At 49.9% G+C, this 17197-nt stretch overlaps 2 protein-coding genes across 5 annotated transcripts in view; one reads left to right on the top strand and one right to left on the bottom strand.

Moving 5' to 3' along the window:
- Positions 1-342: 342 nt before the first annotated feature.
- On the top strand, positions 343-9133 carry zbtb11 (zinc finger and BTB domain containing 11). The gene is made up of 10 exons (XM_069704083.1): positions 343-845; positions 2025-2275; positions 2354-2585; positions 2665-3665; positions 3760-4080; positions 4166-4580; positions 5559-5676; positions 5798-5956; positions 7325-7500; positions 7826-9133. Exons 1-10 carry the CDS (start codon positions 536-538, stop codon positions 8371-8373), a joined length of 3531 nt encoding a protein of 1176 aa, XP_069560184.1. The 5' UTR covers positions 343-535; the 3' UTR covers positions 8374-9133.
- The window catches only part of tp63 (tumor protein p63), a 34266-nt gene continuing 25927 nt past the window's right edge, over positions 8859-17197 (bottom strand). For 3 of the 4 annotated variants that reach the window (XM_069704084.1, XM_069704086.1, XM_069704085.1), the window contains 10 exons: positions 16916-17102; positions 16701-16816; positions 15841-15950; positions 15601-15725; positions 15270-15352; positions 15052-15176; positions 12796-12941; positions 12278-12425; positions 10365-10458; positions 8859-10266 (listed from right to left, as the gene is read on the bottom strand). In XM_069704084.1, coding sequence (XP_069560185.1) covers positions 9970-10266; positions 10365-10458; positions 12278-12425; positions 12796-12941; positions 15052-15176; positions 15270-15352; positions 15601-15725; positions 15841-15950; positions 16701-16816; positions 16916-17102 — 1431 coding nt within the window. In that variant the 3' untranslated portion in view covers positions 8859-9969. The remainder of the gene's footprint in view (positions 10267-10364; positions 10459-12277; positions 12426-12795; positions 12942-15051; positions 15177-15269; positions 15353-15600; positions 15726-15840; positions 15951-16700; positions 16817-16915; positions 17103-17197) is intronic. The other variant, XM_069704087.1, reaches the window with a different exon arrangement.

Raw genomic sequence — 17197 nt, 5'->3', positions numbered from 1 at the left:
TCTTAGATATCTTCAAACGTGTGTGGGGATCTCAAAACAAAAATTCAACCAGATACCATAAAACATAAAATGAGTTTGTCAAAATTGAACTTGATATTTGACAGCAAGAAATATAAAACAAACTCAAATAAGAACAATAACATTTGTCAATAAAAACATAGGTCACTTGATAAGTGAAGTTGAATAATAAACCAAGCTTTTAAAAAGTGACCGAGTGCCTTTCCTTAAGGTTATAAGTTTGCGCATTGCGCCCCCGTGTGGTGAATAACATCCATTACGTACTTCCGCCTCTGCTTACGCAAAATCCGGTTGTGCTGCAGCCATTTTGTCTGTTCGGGCAAGTCTACCCTGACGGTTGTGAACTGCAGTTCCACCCTAGAAAACAATTTGAAATGTTGTTTTGGCATTTCTTTACCACGTTATCTGTTGATTGAGCGCCGTATAAAATCTACACATCTTCCGTAGAAGCCGAGGAGGGCTCTCCTCTTCGAGATAAATCCAGAATTCAGCGTGAAAAACGCGGGTCAGCTGAGACATGTCGTGTGAAGAAAGCTACTTGGCCATCATACGTTATCTGACCGATGAACGGGAGCCGTACGCGCCGGGGACGCCCGGTAACACCAAGAGGAAAATACGCAAAGCGGCCGCCTGCTACGTCGTACGGAGCGGGACTTTGTTTTATCAGCGCCGGCTGAAGGGCCAGAATGATTTCACGGAGCTGGAGGTGGTGCTGCGGGACGGGCGGAGGAAGGAACTCATCAACGAGGCGCACATCATGGAAGGAGGGGAGCACTTCAACCAGCAACTCACCTGGGAAGTCATCTCTCAGAAGTACTGGTGGAGAGGTAACTACCGAGTCACTACCGAGTCACCACCGACTCACCGAGTCACCACCGAGTCACCACCGAGTCACGGTTTAAGCAGCCTTTAAGAGACGCCTGTAATACATGGAAATGTTCACCGACCGTTACACTTACTCTCTGTTTCCATCTGCTGGTTAAAAAGGAGTTTTATTTGTTGGACTTTCTAATTTTTTTTTAATTTATTATTTTTATTTATGGTTATTTGTAACAATAACAATTAATTTGAACCACGCAAACTGAACAGGAGAGCAGCGGGATGCTGTTGAATGAAGACATGAACTATTAGTTGACATATCGGCAGGTCTCCGTGAACTGTCTGCATCTCGCGAGATTAACCTTCTTTTTTTTTTCCCCCGAATGAGGCTGAACTTTATTTATTTTTTTATAGATCTGTGAATCAATTATTTTGATCAGCACATACTCAGCGCCATTTTCTTATCTGACAGTGGAAACTTCATTCATTTTATAATTGATTGAGCATCAGTTCTGCAGAATACCGCCTGCTGCCTTTGGCACTCAGTAATGACACTTCAAATCAAAGTTTGATTGGAATAATTACGATTTTATCAGCACATTATTAGTTTTACACACCACGGCCATTCGTTCGGATTTAACAACCTAATTGTACTTTTAACTATCTGAAATCCTGACTTATAATTAAAAACATTTTTACAGAAATATTATAGACCTAGTATAAATATGAATAATAATACAGTAGAAACATTGAGTTCAATCAAGAAACCCGATCTATTGAACTGTTTTCTGATACTTCATATCTGCCTCAGCAACAAAGATCCAGCTCCATTTACTATCTGACATTTACTACCTACTGTTCGACACACATTTTTAAAGAATTATTATCTATTTAAGCTCAAATTAAATATTGCATCTATTCCTTTCCAATATTGTGTTTTATTTATTCTCTATACATTTTAATAACCGTAAACACATTTTTGATGATGATGTCACTTTGGATCATTATTTGCTGTTTTCTACCGGAACAATTACCCAACAATGACCTCAGTATTTACGAACACCCTCCGTGTCACGCACTTTAATTCATCAGCCCCACAGACCGTTGTCTCCTAAAACGGTGGTGTTATTTCTATTGTGTTAATTGTCGCCGGTGAGTGACGTGTTCTTTCTTTATTTTTTCCCGAGGGATCCTGAAGAACGTCAAAGACCACATCAGAGAGTGCGCTCACTGTCAGAGCAGGCGCAGCGCCGACGACGGCTCCGGGACTCGACCGTTCGCCCGGTCGGGGAGACGCAAGGCGGCTGCCACCGAGAACAGCGAAGAGGACGAGGAAGAGGAGGAAGAAAAAGGAGATGAAAGTTTAGCCTTTACAGATTCGGCTTCCCACCAGAGATCCAAGTCGGCCAAGGGGGTAGCAAAGCACGAACTGGTCTTTGTAAGTATCAGACATCTTATATTACAGCGAGATCAAATGAAAGTCTTTTTCTTTAGTTTTTTGCTGAACTGTTTCCAGGTGGACAGTAAGGGGGAGGTGAATCAGTTCCTGCCCAAACACAGCCAAACCATGTTGGACAAACTCAACCAGCAGCGGCTCAGCAACCAGTTCTGTGACATCACGCTGCTGATCGAAGGAGAGGAGTACCGCGCTCACAAAGCCGTGCTGGCAGCGTGCAGCGAATATTTCAACGAGCTCTTCTTTGAAAAGGGAGCGGCGTCCACACATGAAGCCGTGGTGGACCTCTCCGGTGAGTCTCCCGTTTCTTCATCTCTACTGAAGGTTTTTGCGCCGGCGCTCGGCTTTAACCGTCCTCCTTCTCGCCGCAGGTTTCACCAAAGCCAGCTTCCTCCCGCTGCTGGATTTTGCGTACACCTCCACGCTTACGTTTAACTTCTGCATGATGGCGGATATCGCCAACCTCGCCCGACACCTGCTGATGACGGAGGTGCTGCAGATATGCGAGTCGGTGCACAAACAGGTGGAGGAGCAGAAGCTGACGGTGTATCAGAGGGGAGACGTGCACACGGTGGTGTCGAGCCAGCCGGTGTCTCAGGACGGCTCCAAGGACGAGTCCGAAGCCTACGTGGTGACCATACAGAGTGACGTGGTCGCACACGGCGGTGTCGCTGTGTCAGAGGAGCCGTTGGCTTTCGTCGCGTCCTCCAAAGAAGCGTACATCCAGCAGCCGCTGACCGTCGTCACGCAGGCTGCGGACGGAGACGAAGTGCACGGCGTGGAAGCCGGACAGGACGAGACCGTGGCTCTGATCACTCACGGTGGACCGGCTGAACCAGGAGAGACGGTCACTCTGATCTCAGGCGGTGCGGAGGAGATGGACGGGGAGACCATGACTGTGGTCACCCACAGCGGGCAGGCCGGAGCCAGCGAGTCCCTCGCCGTGGTCTCCGCCTGCCTGGCGATGGAGCAGCCGCAGGTCGCCGAAGGGGGAGCTTTCGTTATAAACGTGGAGCCCGACACGGTGAGCGCCTCGGAGCTCGCCACGCTGGCGTCCGCGGCGCCGTCACCTCAGGAGGCTCCGCAGGTCCAGACGGAGGAACCGGCTCCCGTACCCCAGAAACGCAAGCGAGGACGACCGGCCAAGGTGAAGAAGGTGGAGGTGGAGGAGTTCATTCCTCTGGAGGACGAGGATCCCTCTGCTGACGAGAGCCACGCAGACAAGCAGGAGCTGGCGTCGGAGGACCCGAAGAGAAGGCGACTCCGGCAGCGCTCCATCGCTGAGGGCGGTTACGCTCGTCTCCATATGGGACTGGAGGAGGAGGAGGAGGGGAAGAAAGGTTCCACCTCACCGCGAGCTGCCACGCCCAAGGTACGCAGTTATAGTTTAATTCACGTGCTTTCATCGTGTGTTGGGCTTAGAGTTAAAAAAAATAAAATGGTTGCTATGGATACGTGTGTCGCAGGTGGGGCCGAGCCCGGGGAAGAGGGGAAGACCGCGGAAGCAGCCGGTGGAGACTCCGGTGGAGCGACAGCCCGAGTCGGAGGCTGCGGCGGGTCCGGAGTCCAGCGCCGCGCAGAGCTCCACGGAAGGAGGACTCGGCTCGGAGGAGGTCGGGACGGCGGCCGCAGAGCCGGAGACCGGAGCCGAGCCGGACCGACCCGCCGCGGAGAGCGTCGCGGACGGGGAACACACGTGCTCCGAGTGCGGCGTGTCCTTCCAGAGACGCTACTCCCTCATCATGCACACGTTGAAGCACGAGAAAGCTCGCGGATACAAGTGCAGCGTGAGTGTTCGTGGAGGTCGGGAGGACGCGTTGTTCCTTCACGCCGCCCGCGTCCCCTCACCGTGATGTCCTCGTGTCTTTGCAGCTGTGCAGTAAGGAGTTCCAGTACGCCGCCTCGCTGCGCGCCCACCTGGCCCGACACAAGCAGCAGAGCAGCCAGCGAGCGCCCGTCCCCAAACCGCCGGCGGATCACGGCTCCGGGGACAAAGCCGACAGCGACCTGGACGAGAAGACGGCGTCGCCGCACACCAAGAGGGAGTTCGTCTGCGACATCTGCGGCAAGACGTTGCCGAAGCTGTACTCGCTGCGCATCCACATGCTGAACCACACCGGCGTGCGGCCGCACTCCTGCAAGGTGTGCGGCAAGACGTTCGCCCACAAACACAACCTGAAGATGCACCGAGCGCTGCACGACGTCACCAAGCAGTTCCAGTGCGAGTTCTGCAAGAAGTCGTTCGTGAGCAAGCGGAGCATGGAGGAGCACACCACCCTTCACACAGGTCAGTGCACACCACAGCCTCTCATCCAGGGCTGGCTCGCACGGTCTACTGCAGGCGCTCCTCTCTGATTGGCCGATGTTTCCGGCCCGTCACCAGAGTTTTGAATGCAGTGGAGAAGAGGCGTGTTTATTTATTTTGAAAAGGAAAACAATCAGCAGTTTCTTATTGGCCGTAATTAATGGGAGCGTTAAAACAGTTGTCAATGAAGAAACAACAACACAGTGTTAAACAGGTCAGAGTGCTAGAGGAGGGAATTATTCACACTTGAGGACACAGACATCTTCTTTGAATAAACTTTGTTGGAATTGGATTTTATTGGTCTCTGTGGAGCCCAGCTTTATCCGCTAACCCCGTTAGCATGCGGCCGGTCGCCGAGGAACACTCGGTGCTCCGCTCCGTCGGCCTCGTCTGAGTCGTTCCACTGACGTGCACGTCTTCACCCGTTAGTCCTGCTCTCACGGATGACGTCGGTGTCGCGCCCGGCCGAGGGGAAACCCGACTCCCCTCTTTTCCGGCTCCCGGGGACGACCGGCCACAGCGGATGCAAAACAAGAGACGCAAGCCGCAATATTCTTCCTGTAACTTACCGAAGGAGAAAGAACCGCAGACCGCCGGCTCATCGAGCGCCGGCCGGAAAAAAAAAAGGCGGCTCGCGGAGCATCGGTGGAGGCATCCTTTTAAAATCTGCGTCCGATCCTCGGCCGCCGCACCAGTAAAAACAGACAGGCAGGGAAACAATACCAGCTATGAGAAAAACAATCACACAACACTCGGGGAGAAATAAACTTCTGCTGAAAAACAGCAGAGTAACTCTGCTCTTAAATGTTTGAAATATCAGAGGAATCCTGTCCCCCCCCCCCCCCCCCGCAAGTCGTGACATGTTTGTTTGCAATTGAACCGAGCCTTTAATATTGAACGTCTCTGTGCTGACCGTGCAATAACGCCCGTTCCTCCGATTCCTATAATCTCTGTGTTCAGGTGAGTCCAAGTACCTGTGCAACACGTGCGGAGCCACGTTCCACCGAGCCTCGGCTCTGAGCAAACACCTGAAGAAGCACCAGCCCAAACCTGTGGTCCGGCCCTTCGCCTGCTCGCAGTCAGTAACTCCTCGTCCTCACAGCCTGACGCCGGAGGAGGCTTGAACGTACGCTGACTCATCCCTCCTTCTCCCTCCCTTCTCCTCCCCCCTCCTCCCCCTCCCTCTTTCCCTCCCGCAGCTGCGACAAGACGTTCTACGAAGCGAAGGATCTGCAGCAGCACATGAACAAGCACATGGGCCTGAAGCCCTTCCAGTGTCAGGTGTGCGGGAAGTGCTACAGCTGGAAGAAGGACTGGTACTCCCACGTCAAGTCGCACAGCGTGGCCGAGCCCTTCAAGTAAGTCCGGCGGACAGGAAGTCGCGGGCGCGGCCGCTTCGCTTAGTGACGAGGACGGAGGACGGAGGACAGAGGACGGAGGAGGGCTCGGCGCAGCGGCGCCGGGTTCCTCCTCAAAAGAAAGCGGCTTCAGATGGACGTTGGGGTGATGAGCTCCAGGGTTCCACATCAACGGAGTTTAAAAACTCTTTTATCAGACGGCGAAAGTTCGGGAATTTGATCATTTCTTGGGTCAAAGAATATTACAGCAACTTGATATAAATGTCATATTTTCCACATGTGCAGCTGTAACGCTGCCTTACTGACGGACGTGGACAAATGGACCCTCTTAGGTTTCCATCCAAATCCTGATATTGTTAGATAAATTCTTTTCCTCTGCGACCGGTGTCTAGATCCACATTTCATTTCTTTCAATATGGGCACAAACAGAGGGGCACGTGTTCGTTATAGGTCGTAAACAATCTCAGCTTCTTAGTCCGTGAAAAGTCGGGGAATTACACATTTGACTTAAGTGGAGCTCCTTATTCAGCTTTAAAAGACAGGAGTGAATCATTTCTTCATATCCCACCGCGGACTGACGTCACCAGTGTCTCTGAACTCCGCCTCTGACGGTGCGTTCAGGCACCCGGCCAGTAGGGGACGTCCCCTTTGGGAGTCTCTGACTTCAGAGTTGAGAGCTTTTTAGTGCTGAACACGAAAACATGTCAAACGCCCTCGTCGGCATCCGAGAAACCAACACGGAGAGAGAATGGAGGTCATTATTTGTCTACGCTGCAGACGTACACTTTCAACATGTTTTGTATTCCTGCGGTGTTTAACGCTGCTAGCAAAGCAGGTCGGCTAGGCTAACCGCTTTATTTCTTTCTTTCACGGCGTGAAGCGACGTCAAACACACTTCTTGGAACGTCCCTCTTTCTGAGTTGGATACTCCCAGTTAGACAGTTAGACAGCCGTCGTTCAGGTGTTTTCTCCCATTACTTGGAAGTCTGAACTTTTCCCACTCTCCAGTTTCTCATGAACGCACCAGAACACCTGAACAGCACAAACTGCAGCCCGGCACCGATCAATCATACTGATTAGATCCTGTACTGACGGTTCGTGACAGCAGAGCCCTGCTTTTGTTCCTTCTACTCCGACCAGTCGGTCGGTTCATGAAACCTTCGTTCCGATCTGTCGTACGGGAAGAAGAGAGAGACGCTTCCAAGCTGACGGACAGAAATAACTTTTAGAAATAGACTCTGATCACTGAATAATCCTGTGTGTGTGTGTGTGTGTGTGTGTGTGTGTGTGTGTGTGTGTGTGTGTGTGTGTGTGTGTGTGTGTGTGTGTGTGTGTGTGTGTGTGTGTGTGTGTGTCTCTCTCTCTCAGGTGTAATGTGTGTGGGAAGGAGTTCTTTGAGAAAGCTCTGTTCAGGAGACACGTGAAGAAAGCCACGCACGGCAAGAAGGGGCGAGTGAAGCAGAACCTGGAGAGAGAGTGTGAGCAGTGTGGCAGGAAGTTCACTCAGCTGAGAGAATACAGACGTCACATCAACAACCACCAGGGTGAGCAGGCAGAGAGGGGTGGGTGGGTGTGTGTGCGTGTGCGCGCGTGTGTGTATATTTGTGTGTATGTGTGTGTGTGTGTGTGTGTGTGTATATTTGTGTGTATGTGTGTGTGTGTGTGTGTGTGTGTGTGCGTGTGTGTGTATATTTGTGTGTGTGTGTGTATATATATTTGTGTGTGTGTGTGTGTGTATATATGTGTGTGTGTGTGTGTGTGTGCGTGTGTGTGTGTGTGTGTGTGTGTGTATGTGTGTGTGTGTGTGTGTGTGTGTGTGTGTGTGTGTGTGTGTGTGACGGTACCAACCGCCCTGGTGTGTCTCTGCAGGAGTGAAGCCGTTTGAATGCCTGACGTGTGGCGTTGCCTGGGCCGACGCTCGCTCTCTGAAGCGTCACGTCCGCACGCACACGGGCGAGCGGCCGTACGTGTGCCCGATGTGCCAGGACGCCCACATCGACGCGCGCACCCTCCGCAAGCACATGGCCAAGTACCACGTGGACAGCCTGCCCGGCAAGATCATGCTGGAGAAGGACACGCTGCAGTTTCACAACCAGGGCACGCAGGTGGAGCACGCCGTCAGCATCCTGGCGTCCGACCTGCCGCCCGAGCTCCGGGAGGCCGAGCGGCAGCAGCCGCCGGCGGAGGAGATCGAGACGGTGCTGATCACGGAGGAGACGGTGGAGGCCGTGCAGGCGGTGCAGGCGGTGCAGGCGGCGGCCGACGGCTCGATGTCGACGCTCTCCGATCAGGGCATCATGCAGGTTGTGAACTACGTCCTGGCCCAGCAGGCCCTCACCGACACCAAGCTGGACGACGCGCCCGAGGTGATCCAGACCATGGAGGTGGAGGTGGCTCACGTGGCCGAGGTGGAGTAACACAGACTGATCGGTGTTTCTCCCCGGTGTGTATAAAATGTAAAAAAAACAACAACAACAACCTACTGTATGAAACGGAAAGATTCCTATTTTTCTGAAAATGTACAAACTGTAAGTGAAGCTGGAGTGAAGTTTTGGACACATTCACGGTTCAGTGTTCTGTGTAAATAGTGAAATATACAGGAAATGTTAATAAGTGCTTCGGCTCAACGTGTCTCCTCCCGTCGTGTCTCCAATCTGGTTTTGGTCCTAATTTTGTTACTGACAGAAAAGCTGAGAGACACCAACTGTCACGGCTGTGGGCTCTTTACTCCTCCTAGTGTCCGCTTGAAGGATGTGCAGAATAAAAAAAAAAAAAAAAAGCTGCCTGTACTTCCTGGTCGTGTCACTGTCGTCATTGTGGGAACAGATTTCAGTGTGAAAATCAGCAGCATGAAAGTTGTTGGATTCCTTTCAAGGAGGAAATAACTGGACACAAAGGAGTGTTGACATGCAATACAGCAAGTATGGATATTTATTTTCCGATTTATATCAAAATACCCACGATATGTTGCAACATATTTACAGTACATTGTACAAAAATATGAAACAGCAGTTCTAACGACTACTTGAAAGAGAGCTGGACTCGAGCTGCGGGCGAACGCTGAGCACACACGTCGTTGTCAGTGGTGAAGCTACCAGACTGTATTCACATCAACGTGTTTGGGTCACGATGTGATGCAGTTCATTTAGGGGTGACTTTAAAAAAAACAAAAAACAACTATACAACTTTATATACATTTATATCAGGTTTTGGCCAGTTATCAAAAGAAATAAACCTCTACCAAAACACGGTTCATGATAAAAATACTTGTGCTCGGCGTCTGCTCGAAACTCTCAACCACTTTTCCACAGCAGTAAACAAGAATAAACAAAACAACATCAGTCATAGTATCATGTAACTTTAAAACACTGGGTCAAGAGCATTAGGCCTATATATGGCTACATCAAATGAATGACCATCCGTCACTTAAACACACTTCACAACCTGACTTGATCCATTGGTCTCACAACACACATAAAACAAAAATTAAAAAAAAAAAAAAAGCAAAATATAGAAGCAGGAAACAGATTGCCCATCAGCTGACATAATACTTCTGAGAAGAGCTCTTTGAAATGTTTACAATCAACGCTGACACATGAAAACCAGTGGACTCGACTAACTTGTACAACCATAGCGGTGAAAAAGGATAAAGTAAAATATTTGCAGAAATAGAAGCCCGAATAAGCCCTCGTTTGTTTCCAGTCATGCTTTTAAACATGGGAATGAATCGTGAACACTTTAGCACAAGCTCAAAGCAATCTTGAAAATATCAGCATTTCTTAAGTGCTCTCAAGAAATTACAACAATAAAATGCACCTTTCGCTCAACACCACGAATCTCCTCCGCGACGACGAACCAGAACAAAAAAAAAAGGGGAAATAAGTGCACTTGTGTGTGAGTGTGTACTTTGTTCTCAGCAGTGTTTGCACTAAAACCAGGCGTTCAAATGAAATGTTCCATCAGCAGGCGTGAAATGAGAGGCGGGGACAGGGAGGAGCAGACGCCGGCTGCTCTCACTCTCCCTCCTCCTTGATGCGCTGCTGTTTGTTACGGCGAGAATCCAGGTCGAAGGAGAAGTCGGACCACTCGTCGCGTGGTGGGAAGGAGATGGTCTGGCGCAGGGTGAAGCGCACGGCGTCGATGACGCGCTCGCTTCTGGCCTCAGAGGAGCCCAGGCTGACGGTGGAGGCTCCGCTGGTGGTGCGCACTATGTGGGGAGGAGGGGAAAAATCCATGGCCTGTCGGTGCTCCATGATGCCCTTCCAGATGAGGTGCTGGAACTCGATGGGGATCTTCAGCCTGGACAGGTCCTAATGGTCATTACACAGGGGAGCGTTAGTATTCGCAGGGGGAGCCACTCTTCTCACTAACCCAACAAATGAGTCGTGTTGGATAGGCAGGGGCTCACCTCCATGTTATAGTTCTCAATCTGGTAGATGTTGGTTAGGCCCTGTGCTGTGAAGTAGTCCAAGCAGCCAGCGCAGCCCAGCCGTAGGAGGAAGCTGCAGGAGGAAGAGGAGGAGGAGGTTCACAGCTGGAACATGTTCATGTTTATTTTACAACACAGCGCTCCGGTGGGGATCTGCAGCTGTCGGACGATTCGACTGCAGACTTTAAAGACCACAGTTCTCGTATCGCCCGGAGACGATACATCGTTCTGTTACATGTGATACGCAGAGAACCGGGGTTACAGCGTAACCGCCCGTTACAGTACGCAGAGAACCGAGGTTACAGCGTAACCGCCCGTTACAGCACGCAGAGAACCGAGGTTACAGCGTAACCGCCCGTTACAGCACGCAGAGAACCGGGGTTACAGCGTAACCGCCCGTTACAGCACGCAGAGAACCGGGGTTACAGCGTAACCGCCCGTTACAGTAGACAAATCATCCCCATCCCATCTCTCGATATGTTTTACACATGAAACTATTTCTTTCTCTTTATAAACTGACATCAGGGTAGATGTCGGCACACATTCACACCTCAGGTGTCAAAGTTACTTTTGCGTTTACGATAAGCCTGAAACGTGGGACACACCCGTCAGTCGTAACATTAACATCCACATCAAACATGGAGCTTTAAGCCAGTGATAAATGCTTTCTTTGTAAAGATCCTGAAGGTTCGTTGTGTTTCAGTCAAGTGAGCAAGATGTTGATTTTAATAATCATTTTGGAGACTGTAATGTGCGGTGCTGAACTGCACTGGGTTATATTGAAAGGTGTTCTGAATATTTTGCCCCCCTCTCCTCCACGAGACACATTACAGTGCTATCAGTGTAGAAGTCAAAGTGCTTTGAGGCAAATGAATCCAATTCAAACTGTGACATTTTACTACAATTTAAATTCAGTTTTACTGAATTTAATTCTTCTCGACTATGTCTTTAATATGAATTATATAAGACATCATTAAAGAAATGATATGAATGAATCAAGTATAGAAAAGAACAGATAAACGGTCACACTGTGTGTATTGAAGTTTTAAAACAATCTAAGAGCACAGAGAAACGTTTCTTCCATGATGTCCCTTTTCAAGGTTGGTTTTTATTCCATAATGGTTTTTTCCTCAGTGACACGCTTTATGTTTTTTTTGCTGACAGTCACAACCAGCATCTTGCTTTCTATCAGCAGGCTGAACAGTGAACCAGCTGCTGTATCTGTGATGGAGATCGTGGAGATGAAGTGGAGACGTTACAGGAGACAACGCAGAGATGTTTATCGGCAGCAGCTGGATGACGGAGAGCGATCGCAACATGTGGTGTTGTTCAAAGCTCTCAGCCCGAGCTCTCACGAAGGCCCGGTGAGAAAGGAACACATTTCAGGAGATGCGAACGTGAACGTGTCCTCGGAGCGAACTGAGAGCGTCTCCAGTCGAAGCATCGTCGACACCATTGTTGGACAGTTGGTTCATAAGGTCGAGGTGTCCTGACGGGACCTTTACTCCACCAGCTTCAGGGGATCAGAGGAGTCTCAGAGGGAACAGCAACTGAGAGTCTCCTTCACTGAACATCTGAACTTCAGCTTGCTGCTAATCAAAGCCCCCCCCACCAGCCCATCTCCTGTTATTGAACCGCCTGCACTGCTGGGTAGACTACAGAGAGCCGTGTGATTGGCTGAGAGGTGAGGGGGGGGCGGTGCTTGGTGACATCACTGAGAGGAAAACGACCATTATGAAATAAAAACCTCTGAAAAGGAGTTTAAAAAAAAAAAAAGACTCCACTAAAAGTGTGGTGAGGTAAAAATGAGAAAGTCAGAAAGTCGAAATCGGGTTGAAAACCAATCAGAAACAGAGCTGTGGGTGTGTGGGCGCTGCAGATCGACGAGGTACCTGGAGATGCTGCTGTCCATGGGGTATGGAGGAGGGGGGGTGCAGTGGGAGGAGGGCACCAGGGGCAGCTGAGGCTGCAGGGCGTGTGTGGGGCTCAGTGAGCTCATGTCAGCGTTCATGGGGATGTGAGAGCCCATCATGGGAGTCACTGCAGAGACAAAAGGAGCTGCGGTGAGCCTTGTTTTTTTTTACGGATCTGGGATCTGGTGACGTAAGTGAAACGTGTGGGGTGGGTGGGGTGGGTGGGTGGGTGGGGGGGGGGCGAGCCGAGGTTACTCTTTACATGACATATGATGCATCATAGCAGGTCCTGCGGGACAATCTCATAGGGATCATATTCTTTGTGAGGACGAAGCTGTCTGATGGGATGACGGGAGGGATCGGGGGGGGGGGGGGGGGGGAAGGACATGCCTGCCTGGACATGCGGTCCTCATATGTATACAATAAGCCCAGGAGGGACAGGACTGGTGGAGTTTTTGGGGGACAGACAGGAAGACAGACAAAAGGTGCACACTTACTGTCAGTGAGGCCTCCAGACATGCCGGACGGGGTGAGCGTGTTCCTCTGCTGGGGGTTGATGAGCTGGCTGACGGACGGCAGCTTGTTCATCTTCCCGTGGGTCGGCGAGCACGAACCGAAGGAGGGCTGAGACGGCATGGAGGTCCTGGAGGGGGAGGGGGGGAGAGGAGGAGACACGTCGTCACTGACATCCATCAACACACTCGGGCCTGCTACTGAGACGACAACAGTATTCTGGAGCTCAGACTGACCACAAATTTAATTTATAAAACACAAATTCAAGCACAAAAAAAAAAATCCATTTATTATATTCAGCCACCAAAATAAAATCATCTGTTTCAAACAGAATGGTCATCACAGAGGAAATTTGAAAACAAAACACACAAACTGTCCTGCAGTGACTTTACAAAACATGACCAGCATCGGCACTAAGTTCTCTCAATAATAAAGTCTCTTCCCCCCAAAAAAAAACATCCCACAAGAGTTTGAGTCCAGCTCTCATGACGATGCTCCATGTGAAAAAAACCCGAAAACTTTTAAACTTGGTTTCTGTCCGACGTCAGCCTGAGTTTAACAAACAGCATCGATGCAGGAGATAAAGTGGCGACTGATGATGTCACCGCAACAGGCAACCTTTCAAAATAATGTTTTATGAAGAAAAAGAAGGCATGCAGTCAAAGTCTTTTGATTCCAAGAAAAGCAGAGGCAGAAGTCCAGCAGTAACAGATCGTAGATACAGGAAGTTCATGTCCTCAGAGCAGAAGGAAGCAGACCAGAAAAATCCAAGGAGACAGAGAGGAGGTCCGTGGAAGGAGGAGGAGGAGGAATGTGGGGCAGCAGAGTTTCAGGAGGTGCTGCAGCGCCACCTCTGCTCTCCTGCAGGTTCCAGGAGTTGGCTGCCGAGACGGGTTCTTATCAGGCTGCAGGGACGAACCAGAGAGAAGACAGAGACAGACAGACAGACAGACAGACAGAGAGAGAGCAGAAATAAGGGCTCACTGACGGAGGAGGAAGAGGAGGAGGAAAGAGAGGAGTGAGGCCCGGAGGTTCAGAAAACAGCTCAACAAATGTTACGGGAAGGAAGAACCGCTCAAAGCGTGTGTGGGTGAGCAGGTGAGACACTGAGCTGCACTAATGCCAGCGTCCAGTAGGTGGCACTCTGCGCACACAAATCACAGCGTTTCACTGCTGGAATGTACACAGTGGGATTATTTAGCTTCACCACAGTGGAGGGACAGAAAAGGTCTGAAACACTTGCTGCTGAGAGAACCTTTTATTTCAGAGGTCATGATTTACAGAAGCTGTTAAAGGGCCGAACACACCGAATCCTGACAGAGATATTCTCTTCCAAAACATACGAATGTCTGTTTATCAAATGTTTGTTTGTGTTTTTTGGCCTGACAGGAAGCAAATAAAGTGGAAAAACAGCCAACAGCAATTTGAGGCACTACCTCACCGTGAGGCTGTCTGCCAGTCTCTTACTGGGAAACTATAATATAAGCAGTAATTATCATCACAGGCCTGTCAAACGATCACTTACTCTCATCTCTGCGTTTCCATAGTTTATGGTGAAATGGGCGGGACGAGGAGAAGTGTGTGCGAACATGTGAAAGAGTTTTAATTACGCCAATAGATGAGGCTGAGGCACGGATTGTGTTTGGCACTGTTGTGCAAAAAAAACAACCCAAAAAAAAAAACCTGGCAGAGCACCCAAAGGCGTTCCCGTGAACCTTTGGGAGGCTTCTCCCTAACAAAGCATAGCCAGGTACATTTGTCACGATTCATCAGCTTTGGCTCGGATCCCATGAGAGAGAGAGAACGGGTGGAGGAGGAGGAGGAGGAGGAAAAAAAAAGAAAAAGAAAAAACAGGCCTGCATGATGCGAGGTTCACCCTGTGAAGCCGCCAGCACTGAAAAAGTTCTGATAAACTCTGAAGAACCCATTTTAGAGCAATTATTCTCAGCTTGTCTTCACAGCTGTGGCGCTTCAGCGGCAGCAATAAGTACAATAAAGAAATCTAATCAGCGCAATCCACTCTTCAGCAACAAGTCAGTCGGTTAGGTTTTTTTTCCTATTTTTTTTTTTTTTACACCGCAAAACTCACAACCACTTCATCCAAAAGCAAAGTTGTGCACGAGCAGTTTAGTAGAAGCGAGGCGGCGCAGGGAGCACGTCCACTCGGACACGGGGTGAACCTCCATCTAACGCAGCTCTGAGCTCTGTTCACCGTATCACCACTCTGTGTCGGTACTCACTGTTTTTGAAGTAGATTTTGCTGCTGCTGTCTGTACGACTCTATTGTGTGCTGTGGCAGAAACTGCATGAGCTCCAGAGACTCTTTGATTTTGACCAAAATCTCATAAATTTCACGGCCTTTGATCTGCGAGGGGAAAAAAGGAAAAAGGCGTGTGGTCAGTCGACGGCTCAGTAAGACGCCCTGAGAACAACGTAAGATCAAGAAAGTTACACTCACAGGCAAACAAAACACCTCCTCATCTGTGGATCTTCTCTTCTTGATGGTGGACATCTGAATGCCGTGGGAAACCTGGCGGAAGGCTGCGAAGAGGAGAGTCCAGAGTGAATACAGGCGGCCGAGTGCCGAACACTCAGCTGAAGCCAGAGCAGGAGGGGGAACGGGCGAGAGAGGAGGAACGGGCGAGAGAGGAGGCAAGGCGTGCAGCATTCCCTGAGCGTTAGTGATGCGGTGAGGTTCACGGTCCTCGACACTGGCAGCACGTCAGGTCAGACCAAAAGAAGCTCGACAGCCCGCCACCAGCCCCGGCCCTACTTACGGCGCTTCGTACCGTCACTACTCTTTGTGCCGTCCGTTACGTGCTGCTTGCGGATGCTGTCCTCGTCGGCCTTGCGGTCGCGGCCCGGGCAGGCGCAGATCCGGGCCTCGAAGCAGCGGCGGCCTAATACCTGACCACTAGTGGGGAGAGAGGGGGGGGGGGGGGACACAGAGACAGAGCCTCGGTCAGAGACAATGCACCGCATGACGGAGAACCGAAGAGGACCGTGAAGGAGGTGACGGTGTGTCTTACTCTCGGGTTTCCAGGGTGACGATGATGAGAATCGGACGTCTGTTCATGCCGCCGACGCAGCTGGAGTTACACATGAAGTTGTAGAGGATGGTGGTGAATTCTGTCCCCACCTGAGGAGGAGGAGGAGGAGGAAGACGCAGGTGAGAGACATCAACAGAGAAACACGGAGGACAGGTGTCTTCTGGAAATGAGGCGAACAGTTTTATCTGTGAAAATAGGATTCAGACTGATTCCAGTTTCAGAATCCTTTTGGGAACAAGGACACATGTTCAAGTCTCCAGCAGGAACCTTTTTGGTTCCTTCATAAAGATGAGTGACACTTCTTTAAGTGCTTTTAATGCAGCGTTAAGTTACAATTTTATAAAAATGTTGTTGTCATCATATATATAAATTATCCACAGGTTTGTGATCATCTTAAAGCAAAACAGTAGCTTTATTTTCTCAGACCAATTTTGCTGACACAATTTTAAAAAACACAAAACAATATTAGTTCTTAGAAGTCTTTTAAAGTCACTTCACAGCATATTTAATATTCTACCTACATAAAATACAAAACATGATCTAAACATGGCTGCTACTAGATAGTGTGAAACAAACTCATCCTTCATTAGTTTATTTAACTTTTTCATTCACTTCAGTTTCCCGGTCAGCTTCCTGATTGTCGCCACTATTTTTCTCTAAAAGATCGAATCTGTTTTTGGAGCATTTGTAGCGACACTGTCGAGCTCGTTCCTTCTGTGGCCGGCACCGATGTACTGATCACACTGACACCAACAGTTGTTTTGTATCAGTGCCGAGAGGCCGGGCTGTCAGAGAGCTCAGAGTGTGTCCTGACGGGACGTTCAGCCGGACTCGCTCACCTGAGGAGGCTCGTAAGGAACTAAAACGCTCTGTCGTCCAGTGATGGAGTCCTCCACGTACTGGGCGTGGCTGTTTCCCTCCACGCGGATCAGATGGCTCGGAGGAGCTATCTGACCTGGAAGCAGAAGGAGTTGTGTCATCAAATGTCGACGAACGACGATTATAAAAGTGAAACGAGAGGATTTATTTTTCTTAATAAATCCACAGAACTGACCGTCGTTGAACTCGCGGCTGAGCTCGTGGTTGGGGCAGCGCTTCACCACCTCGGTCACGTGTTCGGCCTTCTTGTAAACGGGCATGGCTCTGATGACGGCGCCCTGTGGCGGAGTGGTCAGGACTTTGATCTGAATGGGACACGTCTTGGCGATCTGGCAGTACAACTTCTTCAGATCTGTCGAGTACTGGAAAGAAGAAAAACCACCAGATGAAGTGGGAAGTGATTCATGTCAACGATATCTGGAAGTAAATCGTTTACAAACAAACGAGCTGCTGTGAG

This window comes from Brachyistius frenatus, unplaced genomic scaffold (genome assembly GCF_029030835.1).
Source record: "Brachyistius frenatus isolate BFR_SWC_R1_liver_20210118 unplaced genomic scaffold, ASM2903083v1 Contig_49, whole genome shotgun sequence".
NCBI classification, from domain to species: domain Eukaryota; kingdom Metazoa; phylum Chordata; class Actinopteri; family Embiotocidae; genus Brachyistius; species Brachyistius frenatus.
Note: the sequence above shows the minus strand (reverse complement) of the source record. Positions and strands in the feature narration are given on the sequence as shown.